General features: G+C 34.1%; 1 protein-coding gene across 4 annotated transcripts in view; it reads right to left on the minus strand.

The window, feature by feature from the left end:
- Positions 1-17624, minus strand: part of PCDH17 (protocadherin 17) — a 92802-nt gene that overhangs the window by 45600 nt on the left and 29578 nt on the right. For 3 of the 4 annotated variants that reach the window (XM_087758882.1, XM_087758878.1, XM_087758879.1), the window contains 2 exons: positions 17433-17491; positions 17108-17280 (listed from right to left, as the gene is read on the minus strand). In XM_087758882.1, coding sequence (XP_087615008.1) covers positions 17108-17280; positions 17433-17491 — 232 coding nt within the window. The remainder of the gene's footprint in view (positions 1-17107; positions 17281-17432; positions 17492-17624) is intronic. The other variant, XM_087758880.1, reaches the window with a different exon arrangement.

Raw genomic sequence — 17624 nt, forward strand, 5'->3', positions numbered from 1 at the left:
TCTGCTCGTGCCATGTTCAAAAGAATATAATTGAACTGAAAAGATAAAAAAGGGCAGCAAGGATGATCAAAGTTATGAAAAGGCTTTTGTAAGAGAAGAGATTAAATAGACTAAGATTTTTTTAGCTTGGAGAAAACACAACAAAGGGAAAATACAAAAGTATTTTTGAATCATAATTGTCACTCAGAAGACTAATAGGAAACAATTATTTACTCTTTCTCATAAAGCAAGAACTAGGCACTGCCAATGAAATTATCAGGTGGCAGGTTTCAATCAACAGCAGTAAGTTTGTACACACACCTAAGTAAGTTGTGGAGATCATTGCGCAGGACATTATGGATGCAAAGTGTCCATAACACAATTAGACAAATTCATGGAACAAAAATCCACCCAGGTTTGATGGCAAAATGTCTTTTTTATTTTCTTGCCTTCTTTTCTTTAGATCCTTAATTGCACAGGGGTGTAATTGTCCTAAAGTCTTTGTGCAATCACTGGAGAGTGACAGGAAATTCCATAAGGTGACTCAGATGTTACATCTAGGTGGATGATTGAATTACCTTCAGCTGGCATAAGTGAAGGGCATACATATAGTACAGTTGCCCTAGACTGCATAATAAGTTGTAGTTTGTTACCTAACAGTTACTTCCACGTCTCAACCCTTACTAGACAGGTTTGCTTTCATATGTTTTTAAACTCCTACGGATTAATATCTTACATACTAAAGAAAATGTTTAAATCAGTGTGGTAGTCGCTGAATCAGTGCTTGCTCTGCACCTTCCCAGGAATTTTTATTGCTGTTGCTTTCATATCCATTATTCTGAATGTCAGGAAGCTATTTTTAAGCACTAGCTTAGTTCAGTTTAATAACAGATATTAAAATATCTGCACCAGAAAAATTAAAATAATTCCTTATTATGAATTTAATTTCATAAAATCAAATGCATATGTAGCTAACTGCATGACTGCTCCAGACAAGATACATTTTACAGGAGTAGCATTTTACAGTCTACGCTAGAATAGTGGTATAGAAAAAGACAGATGGGACCAGGATTATCAAAAGTCTCAGAAGGTATACAGTTAAAAATTTCAAATATCCAATAGAAAATTTGTCTACCCTTTCAACAGTTTTTAATATGATCACTATTATTACTAAATTATTGTTTTAAGCTGAACTTCCTTCCTTTTCAAAATCTGATCTGTTCTATTGTTTTCAGCAATAGAATAATCATAATATTTCTTACATTTATTAGAATGAAGTTTTCTGATGATTTTCTATGAAAGGAAATAAAAAACTTAGTTAACTTTCAAAAAGCTGAGGGGTCTAAAGCCCAAATCAGAAACAATGTTAAAGGACTAAATTGGTTGTTACTGACTCTATTGATGTATAATAGTACAAGACAACATAGAGAGATATGAAAAGCTGTGTAAAGCTGTAAATTAAAGAAAATTTGATACTACTGTCAGTAATGCACACTTTTGCCTTCCCATTCTGTAAACTAGATAAACTTGGAATATTTTCTGAACTGTAAATTTAACTATGAATAGCAAAGCATAAATTAGTATAATAGATCTTAATCTGAATTACATTTCCCATCATTTCTGAAACAGAAATTTATAGTCATTAAAAACTGTCTACTTAAGGGTTTCACAAAAATCTTGAGGTTTTCAATTATAAAATGGGTGGATTTTGTTTGTTTGTTTGTTATAAATTTATTCTCCATCTTCTCTTCCTCTGTAAAAGTAATTAATTTTTTTTTTTTTTAAAAGAAAAGGTTATGTTGTGGATAAGAAAAAAGGAAACTAAACCATCAGAAGGAAGTAGTCAAATTTCCCAAAGTAAACTGACTACATTGAAGGGGAAAAAAAAATCCAGATGAGATGTTTACTCCACTACTTGTTTATCAGTTAACAAAGTTGAAAGAGCAAACACAAAAGCAAAAGACAGTCAAAGGTATTTGACTGATGTACAACACATAAGATTTACTCTCTGAGATAGTTCTGAGGGGCACTTACAGAGTTAAACAGTTATTAGGGTTACCCTGAATGTGAGAAGGTATGTAACACTTTCTTGACAATCCCGTTCAATTTGCCAAAAATGCCATTCAATCTTTATCTGTGTGAGCCTTGTAAGAAAGCAGACTATGCTCACTATTAATAACACTGATGCTGAATAGCAACTTGTGAGACCAGATCTATATTATGAAGTATTGCTGGCAAACCTATGTCATCTAGAAGTGTGAAAAAAATTACAACCCCAGTTCACACAGCTATTTGGCAGAAAACTCTGACATTCACGTAGATATATGAATATATATTTAGTTTAGTTTATCTCTTTCAGGGACACAGTGTAGAAAGGTTAGAAGGAGACCTCTTTGTGCCAGCATGTGCAACGTCGCTAGCAGCTGGCTCTGGTGATGGAGTTGAGATGAGAGTGGCAGGTGTACTCCTGCAGGTAAACCTCACCTTACCACCAATCATGGCACATACTATAGTGGGTGTGATATAACAGGATAGACCCCAAGTATCTTAAATAAATATTTACTTAGATTTAATAGGATTGTTACTGTATGTTTATGAAATGCCAGTTGATTCTTAAATGTATTTGCCAGGGATTAACAGCTATTCCAGAATCCATTGCTATTTAATGAACATACAAGAACTATCTTATATGTAATAAGAAGCTAGGTTTAATAAGATCATGAATTATTTCAATTCACCAAATGATAAAAATTTACTGAAGATTAACACTATATAAGGTACAGATATCTTACATTGAGGTTAATCCTTAAATTAATATGTTTGTATTCATCCCTTGGTATTTAATTAACTTAAATTATAATAGTTATAGTGGTCAGATAAATATGTTAATTTATTTTGATTTTAAGTAGAGGTCCATGTAATCTAAGACCATTCCTTTCCTTTCCTATGAGTTATTTCAGTAAAGCGTTTCAGCACATAGGGCTTTTTAGAAGCCAAAGTACAGGTTGATCTCAGATTCTAATTTTAAACCTCCAATACGCTATTCTTTATTGCTTCTGGCGCCAGCAATTTAGCCATAAGAATTCAAAAGGAAAGCCAAATAGATGAATATTTAAGCAAAGCATCAAAAACTATGAACCTTACACAGGCACCCAATTTTGTGAGTGAAGTAACAGTTCCCAACTGCAAATACATGGAAGAGGGAACAATGTCTGTGCAAACTGAAATCGTATTTCTCACATGGAAGAGAGATTCACCACCTCCACATCATGACTCTGATGAAATCGGAAAGATTTGCTGAATAAATTAATGATGACGACTCCAGAATAAACTTGGGCTGGAACCATTAACACTTATAACATGAATAGACACAAAAGCCAAAAAGTTGGTATAAACAATGGCCAATGTGCAAAAAGCTGGTTCCTGCAAAGACACTGAACTGCAATTCATCTTTCATAACTTTAGATGTCTACAATTATTGAACTACATCTGAGTTAGTCATCTTTTACTGACAGTAGAGAGGAATAAGCATTTAAGGGCGTGATTAACTTAAAACAGGTCAAATGAATCATGCTCCAGAAGTACCTATTGCTCTCCTCATTAATTCTAAAGTGCTTGTCAACTAATTAACTGTAAAGAATCAGAGCAACTAGCTCAGAGGTAGGTAAGATGGTAGGTGAAATGGCAGGGACAAGGTTCCTGAGAACTTGTGACTGTTCTTCCCTTCAACAGGGTGGAAAATGTAGAGGTTTGGGACATTAAGTTTCTTTTTCTTTTCTTAACTAACAAAATCTTGAGGTCTAGGTTTTCCAGTTTCCTTGTACTTATAGAGGACTAAACATCTAAGAGAAAATCTGGGCCTTAGTTTTGAATCTATTTTGGAAAGGTAAAATTCACTCTAAATCAAGATGCTCTAAACTTATATTTCCTGGATTTTGTTAAGATTGCGAAGCGTATTTTTAGCTGTCTTGAACTTAAGAATTTTTTTACTTTTGCTATATATTTTCCAGAGTACTCTGTTTCCAAATCTTGCCAGTAAACTGAACTAAATCCCTAAGTAAAAATATCATCATCTATATTTTGTATTTTATTTTTGTTCAGCTACAAAAGCTTATGCAAAAGAATGATGTTACTTGACATTGGATTAAAAATAAAAAGTTATGTTTTGTTTATTTATAACAATAAATAAATATCACACTGAGTTGGTTCAAAATGGGCAAGGTGGTGCTACTCTGTTGACTCTGATGAACCTCCACTGCAAAACCACAAACACCTGTCTGATATGGAATGCATTCCAGTTTAGGATTACTTAATTGCAGCTACTCTCTAGGAAAAATACAACTTTTATTCACTTTTGGCAGAGAATTAAATTCAACAAAAGCACTCTACCTCTAATAGTGGGCAGTTTCTTGTTTCTTAAGAAATCTGAGTGTTTTGATTACTTGCTTTTTTTCTCTGTTACATGTTATGTTCCCACATCTTAAACTTCTAAGCTATTTTTTTTCTCTTTCTTCTTCCTGTAACTCTTTCTCTCTCTGTTTTTCCATACTTCTGTATATCAGAAAAATAATCAAGCTTACAATAAGGAAAGCACCTGTATAGTACTTATCTTTCAAATGTGCATGTAAAAAGTTTAAATATAAGACTTGTCTTTTTAATAAATGATGAGCCAGCTACTGCTGTCATGTATACCTGTGAAAAGCTGCAGAAATGTAATAAATTTACAATGATCTGTAATTCTACTGACATATGAATCCATATCTTTAAAGAATTTAAAGAAATCTTTACGTTTTACATAGCAAATAAATTTTTAGGCTTTAAATAGTAGCTTATTTTGTCTTAAAGAGGTTACACATCTCCTGAGATCACTGTAAAATAATACTGAATTAGTGATGGGGTAAGTTTTCTTAAAAACAAGAGGAAGCTGGGTTCCCAATTGTCACTGATCATCTAACCTGTCTTCGAGAGACTCTTCTTGTGTCAAAATTCTAGCAGCATAAATATTTCTGCTACTCTCTATATACTAAGAAAAAATGTGACTGTATACAAAATAAAACACATAAAATTAAAAATAAAGGAATAAAATTATACATTAATAATGAAGAATGAATAAACAGACATCTGAATGTCATATGGATATTATCAATAGTTCCGTATAAAGAAAAGCTATCCACAGGCAAAATTCACAACTTTTATAACTATATATCTATAACAAGGCTTAAACATCTCATGGGATTTTATTTTCACAATAAATATCAGGAAGACAGAAAATTTTGAGATAAGATTTTATTTCAGAAGTTCAAAGTATTTAAATTCTGTTTTTATCTGGAAATAACCATGCAATGATAACTGAGATGATTTTTACTGCAGGCATCAAAGTTTTTGACACTTCTGTCCAAAACTTACATTTTTATTATTGTTTTTTTATTGTTTGAAATTTGTAATAAATGCTAAACATAAGTGTCCTGAGTTAATATAATAGTGCTTGCTTTGGGGACAGTTGCTAGCTGTAACATATTTTACCATACATTACTACGTGAACTTTACGGTGTAATTCCATCCAAATATACATTCTGAGAATGTCCTTATTTGTTTATTATATGCCTGAATGCCAAAGAAAAAATATTTTATGCTATTATATGGTATCTCCAGTGATTTAAGGATATGCAGTATCAACTTTACATCATCTTTTTTATTTTAATTTTTATGGTCCAATTCAGTAGTGTGCTCTGGTTACTCTGCAGTACTCTTGAGAAGCAAAAAGCAGCCACAGCACGCTGGCAAATTAAGCTGGGTTTTAAACTTTCCTCACAGCAGTGGCTGTAGTGTTCAATGTAGTTTCCTTTCTCTCTGCTCCATGCACTTCCCTCAAAAATGCCTGCCTTTCTATGCACCCAGGTATTCCTCCCTGGGTACCATCCAGGTATTGTTGGGTCATAATAATTCAAATTGAGAAAAGAGAGAAAAGAAAGTGCTACCTGACATAACTCAGGGTCACATTCAACTTCCTATGTTTTATAAGGTAGATACATATCTTTCTTACAAATATTTTAGTCAAACTGTTTTAATTTGCCTTTTTTGAAATTATTTGCCTATGGGTAAATGTCAAGTATATAAAAGAAATCAGGCTGAGAATTTGATAGAAATTGATTTAATAGACTATTTTACAGTTTTATCATGGAGAAAAATATTCATTCTTTTTAGGAGCAGCCATGCAAAAATGACACATTGGTGGGGCCACATAATATGATTTCCCACATTACATGTATAAAATTTCTACTGTAAGTAAAATATTCCTATAAAAGAGGTGTGAAGCTGGTACTTTCTGAAATTATTATAAAGTTGCAGTATGAATTTTATATACCACAGGAAAAAAAAAAAAAAAGAATCTTCAAATCAAACTGGTAAAGTGGAAAAGAAATACCACATGCTAAAACTAATCACCCACATGAAGTACAGGACTATTCATATTCAGCTGTGCACACAGTTCCAATACACACTTCCTTAGGCCACACAGATTAGAGATGTGCTGCAAGTCTTTTCACGGCATCAGAACAGACACAATTCCACTTGTGTTTCTGTTGTTCTTAGTCTGTACATTTGACTCAGAGCTTAGAAGGTTGTTTAGGCTGTGTAACTGCCTAGAGATATGTTCAGTGTGCAACTTAAATTGCACTTTTCATGTACGAACTGCATTCATTTGTTCAAGTAAAAATTGAGTCAGATGATAGTAAAATTCTGGATGAAGAATTTAATTCAAAACTCTGAGAAATATTTAAGTTGATAGACTACCCTCTAAAAATCCAAGGTGCATATCCCTATAATATTGCAGACACTGCAATTATATTGTTATATATATAACGTTATATATATGTATATATACGTACATATGTATATGTACAGTACTATGCATTATTAACTATATATTAAAAACTTCTTTTTTTAAAATACTGTTTTTCAACTGTATACTTTATTTTAGATTGTAAGCTTTTGCTTCAGTGCTATTATACTTGCCAAAAAAAAATTCATGATGAAAATAGTGTTTTATGTAAACAAATTTATGAAGTGTTCTCTTATTTGCAGTTTTAAACCAAGCATAAAATATTTTAAATCTTTCAATTTTCCATACTGTTAAGGTACAAATTCATATAGATTATAAAATCAAATTTTCAGGGACATCAGTTAATGATGTCTTATTTCTGTATTTACACATATACATGTGTACATAAATACACACATACTACATATACATGTACAGTATTAATAATATTAAAAGAAATAATAAAAGATGAAGGATTTTTGACATGTAGTCACATTAATATCCCCACTGATTTATATGAGACAGTTTATGTATAAAAAGCTGGAATAATATGGTCCTAAATTTAAAAAATATATTTACTTGTCTTAAATAAAGGGTTTTTTTCTGTGCCACATTATGACTTGGTTATACTGGGCATATGCTTCTCTCCATCTCATGCTGCAGAGGGGAGCAGATGGAATTAAATATAGCTCGGCATGCAGCACAGGGGCAGCCACGGAGCAGTATTTTTTAGTACCACGCAGGCATGACCAGCTCCATATACATTAGAGATGAAACACAAAAAAGGGCATGTCACCTTCAGGAAAGGATAGTAGTCAGGGAACATCTGTTATACATGCAGTGTTCCCTGTAGAACGAACTGAAACATGATGAAATATGCATCAAAAGTTCCCTATGCACTGAGGTACATTAAGTCCCTTTCAAACCATATGAAGCCCACTTGGGGAAGGGAGGTTATTTGAGTGTGGCAGCTGGAATAAGAGAAAGCAGCAGCAGGGAACGGAAACCAGCTGTTCTGCCATTCTGGAAATCAGGATGGGCAGTAGGTGCACAGAGGCTAATACATGGCATGCGTATATCACTGATGTACAGAGAGTAGACAAGTTTCACTGAGCAGTAATTAGTGCATCATGCTGCAGCTCTGTCTCTGAGAAAAGTCCATGTTAAATGCTGAGTGGTATTATATTATATCAGGGATTCTTGTGAAGCACTACATAATCCACATTCCCTGCAATTCTCTAACATGGTGAACTCTTTCCCTAAAAGATGTTCTCAGACAAAAGGCTGCAGAACAGGTCAGTGCAAATGTTCCCTTTCAGTATATTTAACACAGGACTAGACAGTGTATCGCATCCTCACATTTAATTATAGCATCATAAAAAGCAGGGCTAGATTGGATCCTCTGGCCCTGGGTACGTTAAAATAAATCTAGGTTATTGCTGACAAACGTGTGTTTAACCTGTTTTAAAAACCACCAAGAAGGGGGATTCTTTAACTTACGTGGGTAGCCTGCTTCAATGCCTAGCTATCTTTATAGCAAAGTGCTCCCTCATATGTAACCTAAATAGCTCTCCCAGCAAATTAAATAAAAAGCAGAGGAAAGAAAAAGCAATCACTATCCTATTTATAACAACTTTTTATATACAGAAAGACTTTTATGATGTTTCCCCCCAGTCTTTGTTCATTTAAAGAAACACAAATTCTAAACAAACACTTCTTTCAAACTTCACCCACAGGCCATGTTTCATAAGCCTCTATTTTCTGCTGTTATTCTACCTCTTTGTTGATTTTGAATTTGTCCAAATCTTCCTTAAAAGCATCCTTACAAACTGAGTACAGCGGCTGTGTCACTAATTAGAGTGTGCTGCAACTCTGGCCCAAATTAAATTATACCACTTTTCTCCCTCTGGAAACCAGGGCATAGGAGAAAAGTAGTGTGTACACAGAAAAAGCGCCACAAAAAGGACAGACTGGATTACTGTACACAGAAATTAGGAGATACTCTTTGTTCCAGAAGAACAAAATACAATTAGTATTATTCCAACTGAAGCATTACTGAATGGAATAATTAACTCCCATCTCTTATTTAAGACACTTCTGTTATGTCTTCCCCAGCTGGACATAAAACTATTGATAAAAACAGTCCAAGTTCAGGTTTCCAGCTAATATGCATTAGCTTTACAGTAACTTCATCTGAAGAATATTCTTTCTTTTTGGTAACAAGAATGTGGCTGGAATATGCAATAGGATTGTGTCAAAACTTGACTGCTATTGCTGTTTATCATAGTTGTATTTTCTGCTGACTCAATAAGAGGAGATACAATCATACAATGATGATTTAAAATGAGAAAAAGAGAAGATGTTGTATTTATTTTAATTGTCTCCTTTATATAACTGAATAAACATACATACTCTTGTTGTATATATATGGTTTTTAAACTATAATTCTGTGCAAACTTAATTAAAAAAAACTGTAAGTATACCATACAAGGACGTTTTAAGACACAGACTAAGAGGCAGGAATAGACTCTCAAGTCCCGTTATAATAGTTTCCATGATATTAAGTATCCCTCCAATATATGAATGTGTGTCCTAAAATTTTCATTAACAAAAGTAAGCACAGGCAGAGAACATCCATTTACCACCCAGGGAAATGCATAAAGCCTAAAACAATGAAAACTATCTATTTCCTGATTTCCTTGTTTCAAAAGTTGTTGATCTTTCTATGCCCCCACTTTTCTTTCAATTTATAAAAAGAATCGGAAAAGAAGAAATGTTAGCTGAAGATAATGATTTTGACATAGAAGGGCCTCATCTTACTGAGAACTGCAAATCCTTCTCTTGCTCTTCTAGTGGGAATAAAGCAAAAAGATAACTTATGGATTCTAAGCCTTCCAAGAACAAACTGCAGTACAATGACTGTGCTCAGCCCCAGGAAAGGCGGTGTCAAAACAGAGAGTACAGAAAGGAGTTAATGAGATTTACACTAGTGACAGGGGAGGGATATCCTGCTTTGTTGCCTCTAAAGTAAAGCACGAAGAAATGAGCACCAACAGCTACAGCACCAAAATGTTAGAATTTACACTTACGTCTCAGACACAAGACTTATGGTAACAGACTTGTGATCTTGAAGTGCATGTTATACATCAGTTTGCAAATAAGCGTATCAAAGAAAACTCTTCTAAAATTTATTAATACTGTTATTGGTACAGTCTCCACCTCTCAAGGTGTTAGTAATGATATACCTAAATTGATTCAGTGGTGAAGCTTCCAATGCAAACAGAATACAGGGCAAATATATAGATAATTTTCAACCACTGAATTAATTTGTAATTATAAAATAAGTAGAAATGATGGGGGGGGGGGGAGAAATGAAATTACCTGAAAAATGTAGCATAACACTCCAAGTGGTACACAGGCGAAGCTGTGCCAAATGGCTATAATCCCTTCTTTGTGCCACAGTGACATTTTGTATATGTACAGATGCAGAAAGTTCTTTTTGCATGTTTTGAAAGTCAGTTATAGAAAAATCCCCCCTAATTTGTGGCTAAATACATTAATTAAATGTGGGATACGCTATTCATAAAACTTCACTGCTACCAAATAAATGATGATGATAATCTGCCAGATGCTGAAACATGCACCTGATTAAAAACCTGGTTTGGCAGAATTCAACTCCAGTTGAAAAGCAGAATAATAGGCAATAACAGGTGGCAATAATAGGCTAAGATACTCTGATGAAAAGTGTATTCACTGTCACTTCAGCTGCCAGAATATTTGCACTGCTTTTCTATTTTGTATCAATGAAGGCAGATAAGTAAGTAGTTGAGGCATTAAGCTAATCCATCCCTTCTTCATTAGAATGCCACTTCACTTCCTTTTCTAACTTCTTTTAGGACAAACATCTGCTTCCTCAAACTTCTCCTTCCTCACCTGGATAGCCTTGCTTGAAATCCAAATCTGCTCATATACTTATGAGGAAAGCACACTACAGAGGGAAGCTATGCCTGGGAACACTCCCATCTCTAATGAGGAAGCACCAAACAAATTGGACTCTGCTTTGAAGCACACCTGATTATCGTTCAACCTGACGTCACGCAGTGTCACTCACAAATCTAGACTCAATATTGAAATAACTAAAATGTAAAAAGTGAACCTAAATTGACTGGTAGACTAATAGGCAGTCTAAAACCAGAACTTAAAACCAGAAAGGTACTCAACATAACTGCAAGAGGGGAAAAAATATCCTTAATACTCTGACTAAACAAAAGTTGGTAGATAGAAGAGTTTTGTCTTTATTTTGCCCAATTCCATCACATAATTTGCTCAATACATAACACAGTAACAGATATGTCATAGATGACTGGATATTAACATGAGAAAGGTTATGACAGTCATCTTTATAGCAAAGGCAACTGACCTGTATTCCTCTCTCTAGTTCATTAACTTAGGTTCTAAAGGGAGAATATTATTCTGATCTCTCAAAAAAGGGCATTACAGAACATTTGCACAGCCTAGCTCAGCCTAGGTAATGAAGTCTTGCAAAGGTGTTACCTAGATCATCTTTAAATGACTGTTTGAGATCAAGGCAGTTAGAAAATTTGAACTTTTATGAGTATTCCTCTGACTAAAAGTGAAATATATTAATTTAAAAGTTTAATACCAATTGAAGTTTCAATATTCCCATTCACCAAGGACTTCATAAGAAGGATGAGACCAATAATAATATTGCTAATTCTCTTAAATTCAGAAGTATTGTTTCATTGAACAATGTACTTACAGCAGAAAAGTAGGAAGAAAGTGCTGGCAGTGGCTTAAATGTCATGATGAATTTGTTAAGCACACTGGAGTGGACATTGAACAAATATAAATATGGTCTTATTCTTCATAAAAGTCTGTAATTCTACATAAATTTTCAGTATTAAATTAAAAATCCCACTATTAGAATGAGGCCAAAATCAAATATCTTCAGGCCACTGATAACAAATTTGGTCAATCAGAAGCAGATAAGTTAACAGAATAGATAAATTAGTTTTTGTCCTATGCTAATCTTCATCTAGGATAACACATGTGCTCACATAAAGCACAGAAGCCAAAAAAAAGGAGAGAGAAAAATACCTGGAAAAGAACAAATGAAAGGGGGAAACAAATCTCATTTTGTGGGGGTTTCACCTAGCTGTTTCCAGAATTTACAGTTCTAGAAACAGATACTACTACTAAGTCATACTAAGAAAAGGGAAGTGACTCTCAGTATAATTAAGTTGCTCTTGTAGCTTGCCTGGATAATAATTAGTCAGATGAAAGTGAAGAATGGGTATTGCGTGCAAGTCCTGACATACAACAGCAAGTTAGAATCTTACCTGACCGTGTTAGGGGTAAGCAAGTTGGAAGGGACGATAGTCCTGGACATACAGACTCTTAGGGTGCGTCAGAACAAGTAGTGTAGTCTGACAGCTATTCACATTCTGGGCACAGAGAGAATGTGACAGGAGAGGTTCTGTCCAGGGGAAAAAACCTACAGGAGGAAGCAATGTTGAACAAAATATTTCACAGGTTGGGTCAGCTCTGGGGAGACTCCCAGTCTCCATCAGTTTCTCAGCAGAGGCCATCACCAGCTCTGAGAACTTTGAAAAGAAATATTTCTCCACAATCTTCTTTTTCCATTATCTCATTAAGCTGATGTACTCATAAAAGAACCCATCATCCCCAATGGCATGGAAAGCATTGGTGATGATGTCAGACAGCAGAAATTTGCTTGATGAACTTTCTGCACTTATCAGTCTAGACTGATTCCCACTCAGTTAAACAGAATGGATTTTAATTATCCTACAGACTCAAGCAAGATTATGGCAAGAAAAGTAGTGGGTAATTCAGAAAAAAATCTTGGTAAAAAAGTCTGATAATTTCTGCTCTGCTAGAGATGGATAACACAGGATACTTGATTTCAGGGATCATTCTTGTTTAGAAATCGAGAATATACATGTCCAAGTTACTACAGACTCATTCTGTGAATGTGTTCAGTGGACAAACTCAAGTGTTAACAGTATTCATAGAGATTCTATAACGCTGATATGGTTTTTATTCCTAAGACTGTTGAATGCAGGACTGCATCAGTAGCGATGCATATGTATTTTTGTTGTGATGATGGAGAAAGAAGTATTATATTTTTAAGTTATATATAATATCTCTTTTTTTTTTCCTGAAGATATATTCCAATCTCTGACACCATCGCTGAAGAGTTTTCTTTTACCTTTCCTCCACGGAGGTGCCTCAGTTTATTGTTTATTCTCAGGATCAGTGCTACTGTTAACGAGGCAACAGCACATGCAGAAATGCCCCCTCTGTGGAATGCAGGTGTGAACAGCAAGCAAATGTGTTGAAAGATGCAATGCACATTAATAAAGCAAAAATTGAACAACAAAGCTACCAAATTTGCTGATCCCTTGGACATTTTTGACAATGACATGAAAATGTAGATTTTTGTTAAAGCAAGAAAACACAGACAGCAAAAAACAAAATAAAAAGGAAGGAAAAACTACTGGGAAAATCTAACAAAGACGATGATTTATGAGTAACTACAAAAAAGCCCATAATTCTATATTGTTTTACAGATTATAATGTAAACACATCCATGATTTAGCAAGAAAAGTATAAAATGCACATCTTGCTGTTGTACTGCTTCCTTGTAGATATCATTTATGGCTTACGATATAATTTTCAGCTTTGGATATCTTTTCAAGAAATAGAGATTATTGCTGTTATACTCAAACAATACCAAACAAAAAGATTATTCTGTTATTTAAATACAAAATGTGAATAAAATATGCTACTTCAGGTGGAACAAACAGGTAACTTGACAGATGTATTCAAAACTATTAATTCTTGTAAGACTTCTAAGTAGGGTGATCTCAAACTGTCCAAACTGGTGATGGGGTTTAAAGTGTCAGCCACAGAAGTGAAAAAAGAGAGGTAAACAAAACAAATCTATCTAAAACCATTCTATTGAAAGAGTAGCAGGCATATGGAACAAGCTGCTTAGTAAGACAGCTGATTCAGATAGCACTGGAAAGCTTAAAAGACAGCTAGATATTTTTATGCAGAAAGTGGCTTGGAATTCACAGAAAGAGGATAAATGGTTGAGATAACTAAAATGGGACATGATTATTTTAACACAACACTTACTGTCTTGATAACTTTTATTGAGTGGGGTTTTTTTCCCCTTTCTTTCCAATAAGGCCAAGTGATGAGCTTTCATAAGCATTTCATAATGATATCTAATGTGCATTATCTTTTCCACTTGTGTGAATGTTTACAATCACCACCAGACAAAACTTGCTATCTGGAGATATTTTCCTTGAAATCAAATATTTTAATAGTAAACATACTGAAGCTTTACCATCCACTGTTTTCACTATTTTAATGCAAATCATAAAGTAAGCTTGATAGCCTCCCATCCCATGCTGAAATCAGAAGATGTCTTGTCTACAAAAATTATTTTTTCATAAAATTTCCTACTTCTCTATTCCTGATAGAAGCATAACTGGTGTAGTGCTACTGACACAATTTTTGTCTCAATATGACCATTTAATTTTAAAGCTGTCTAGGCTAGAGTTGCTCAAAACTGTAGTTAAACTACTGGTACCACTAGCATTCTTATTACCACCATGGGTAGAATTGGACCCATGACAATAGTGTTTGGAATTACATACAGAGGATGTCAGGCTCAAACTTAACTCATTTTTAAATTAGGAATCTCAAGTCAAGATCCTGAATTCACAGTTAATCCTGATCATTTTTAAAAAATGCCAGAAAATCTAATAATTAGCACTGTTCTAAAAGCAGAAGTTAAACTATTTTAAATATCTTTAAACAACAATAATCAAGCCTGAAACTTTGCTACAAAATAGTGAATTCCCTTCCCCGTGCACAACCCAGAATGATGACAGAACTACAACTTCTGATACTGCTTCAGGTGCTGCTGTAGACAACAGTTCCTAGCAAGCTGTCCATCTCCTTTTCCCAGAAAAAAAATTTCTCTAAAGAAAATGAAATCTTTTTTCTATCCTAATCACATATATCATATTTCTCACCCTCCTTCAACTTGGCTTGTGACTAAAGAAAGTAATTTTGTTTATTTTCTTTCAAAAGAGAAAAGTTACTTTGGGCTAAGAGCCCTAATTGTACTAAGCTCAATGACAAGCAATCATTGATTTCATTGGGAACAGCACATTGCACCACATTTGTCACTGCAATGATCTGTAACCCCATAAGGTGCTCACTGCAGGTTCAGTTTTCATAATATGCCAATGATTTTATTACAGCACACTTGAGACGGAAGAGATCACACACGTAAACAAATGGATATCATTACCATTTGTAATTATATTTGGGGAAAAAAAATAAAAGAAAAAGAAAAGAAAAAGAAAAAAAAACAAAAGAAAAAGAAAAGAAAAGAAAAAAAAAGTAGTTTATCTCTCTATCCTCATTATTTTTTTTTCGCAGTAAGAAAATTCACATAAACACCTGCTGCTGCAGTTCAGTGGCTGACAGTACTTAACATTCACAGTTCAATATATGTTTAAGAAGAATGTGAGGAATTCATATGAGCCACTGGAATAAGTTGTTTCTTAATGACTAGGTCCCCTCATCTACATATAATGAAAAGTGCAAACCTCTGCATAACTCTTTGCATTACAATGAAAATAAGCAACAGGAATGGTTGGCTTAATCTGCTTACTAGAGTTTTTATATTTTGACCAGCATTGGGCTTGATGCTGCTGGACAAAATGCAATATTATGAACTCTGGCTATACACCCCTTTTCTAGAAAAACACACATTTTTAATTTAAGTAGTAAATAATTTTCCTAATGAAACTTTTAAAATTTTAGAACTCTTTCATGGCTATACATGGTAGATAGGAATCTAGAGATTTTTGTCTTCTTCTTACAGAAAACTGAGAAAAATAGACACACATTCAAACAGCTTCTTAAAAAAAATAGTCAAGTACTGCATCTTTATACAGATCAATGTCCAATTATAAGCAGAGAGTTGCTGTGGCAAAAGGTCAGGAAAAAGTAATCTTTCTGGCATTTATTACTTGGAAAATAAGGTCATATATGAGGTCAAGCTTCAAATATATACAGAATAAATTATACTGCAGCGTTCTAAATATTCTACACAGCAAAAATTATATTGCAATATCAACATAATCAGAAAAATGAAGTTGAACATGTATTTCCTGATGACTGTGCTACAGATCAGACTAGGCTCTGAGGCAAAAAACCTAGGTCCAATTAATCAACATTTAATAAAAAGCTTATAATATATTTCTGCTTAATTATAAATGTAGCTTTTTATTAAGGCTGACTTATTTAATAATCTTTTAACTGTCTTTAACACCAAATCACCTTCCCTACAACAAGCTAAAATAATAGCAAACATACAAAACATTTAAAAATAATTCAGTGGTGCACTTTCTTATTGCTTACAGCCTAGAAGCAAAACAGAAACACACACAATGCTGGAGTACTCAGTCTGGCTGATGCTTTTTAAAAAAATAAAGTGTCTCTTTTGAAATAAAAGACCTCGTAATTAGATAAAACATATCTGGAAAAAAAGTAATTGGACACAGAATCTGAGGAAATAAATATGCTTGTTTCTCAGAACGAATGCTTGCAGAGAGCACTGTCATTGTCCTGATATAAGTCATTTTATCTGTTTCACAGACACTCATCTTTGGTACCTCCACAGGATGTGAATGAAATTATACTGAAAATCAGATTATGTTATTATTTGACACTTCTCACACAACTATTAATTGTGAAATCAACATTACACATAGGAAAATACATCCATGAAATGAAAACATCTTCTGATCCATTTTTACTCTTGTCTGATATCCCAAGTCTCTTTTTTCCTCGTCTCCAAACCACGTGAGGAATGTAAATGACTGGCATTCTTTTATCTGTTGCAGTCACGTCTAGTTTGAATTTCCAAATCACTCTTTGGCAGAAGGACTGTATATAATATATCACAGGCAATGCCAGTGGAGATAAAGTATATTCTAATCATTTTAGAAAAGGACTAATTTTTTTTTAATCTAATTTGGATACTTGTGGTTTCATTTCATGTTCATTCCGAAAGATACTGAACGTTCTTTGCTCTGGGCTAGCTACAAGATTTACTGTTTTCTCTGATAGTATTATCAGTGGGCTATTCCACCCTGATAAACTGCAACTGCAATACTAATAGCTTTATAATGACGGCTTAAACTTTACGCTTTTGTAAGCATTGGAGGCTTCACTCACCTTGTTCAAGTGGCTGGCTTTTAGTTGAAGTAGTTTTCATCTTGAGTGCCTCCCTAACAGACATGTCACAGCAGGAGCCTTTGTTAGTGTCTTGGTCACTGTCAGCCTGATCACTGTCCCCATGCCCGCTGTCCCTCAAGCTGGCTCTTTCTGGATCCTTGAACGTGGAGCTACTGAAATACATATTAAAAAAAAAAAAAAAAAAAAAAAAAAAAGAGAGAGAGAGTTGTATTTACTTGTTCTAAGTTGAATTGTACTCTCTGGCAAAGCAATTTTGACAAGAATGCAAATGGGGAAGCCGAGAAAGTTATTTAATAGGCCTTACCTTTGAACAAACTGCTGCCTGCTGCCCATGTAATTGGGCTCTGCGGGAAAATTGTCTGTCTGTGAAAGAGAAGGAAAAAAATACGTATAGTTGTACACTGGACAAATCTCCTGCAGAGCAACAAGATTTCCTAGAGGAGAAATGATTAATAATTCAAAAATTCCCTTAATCTTCAGATTTGTACATTTTAAT

Source organism: Nipponia nippon, unplaced genomic scaffold (assembly GCF_047370975.1).
Source record: "Nipponia nippon isolate SJK-2023a ecotype South Korea unplaced genomic scaffold, ASM4737097v1 scaffold_2, whole genome shotgun sequence".
Lineage (NCBI taxonomy): Eukaryota > Metazoa > Chordata > Aves > Pelecaniformes > Threskiornithidae > Nipponia > Nipponia nippon.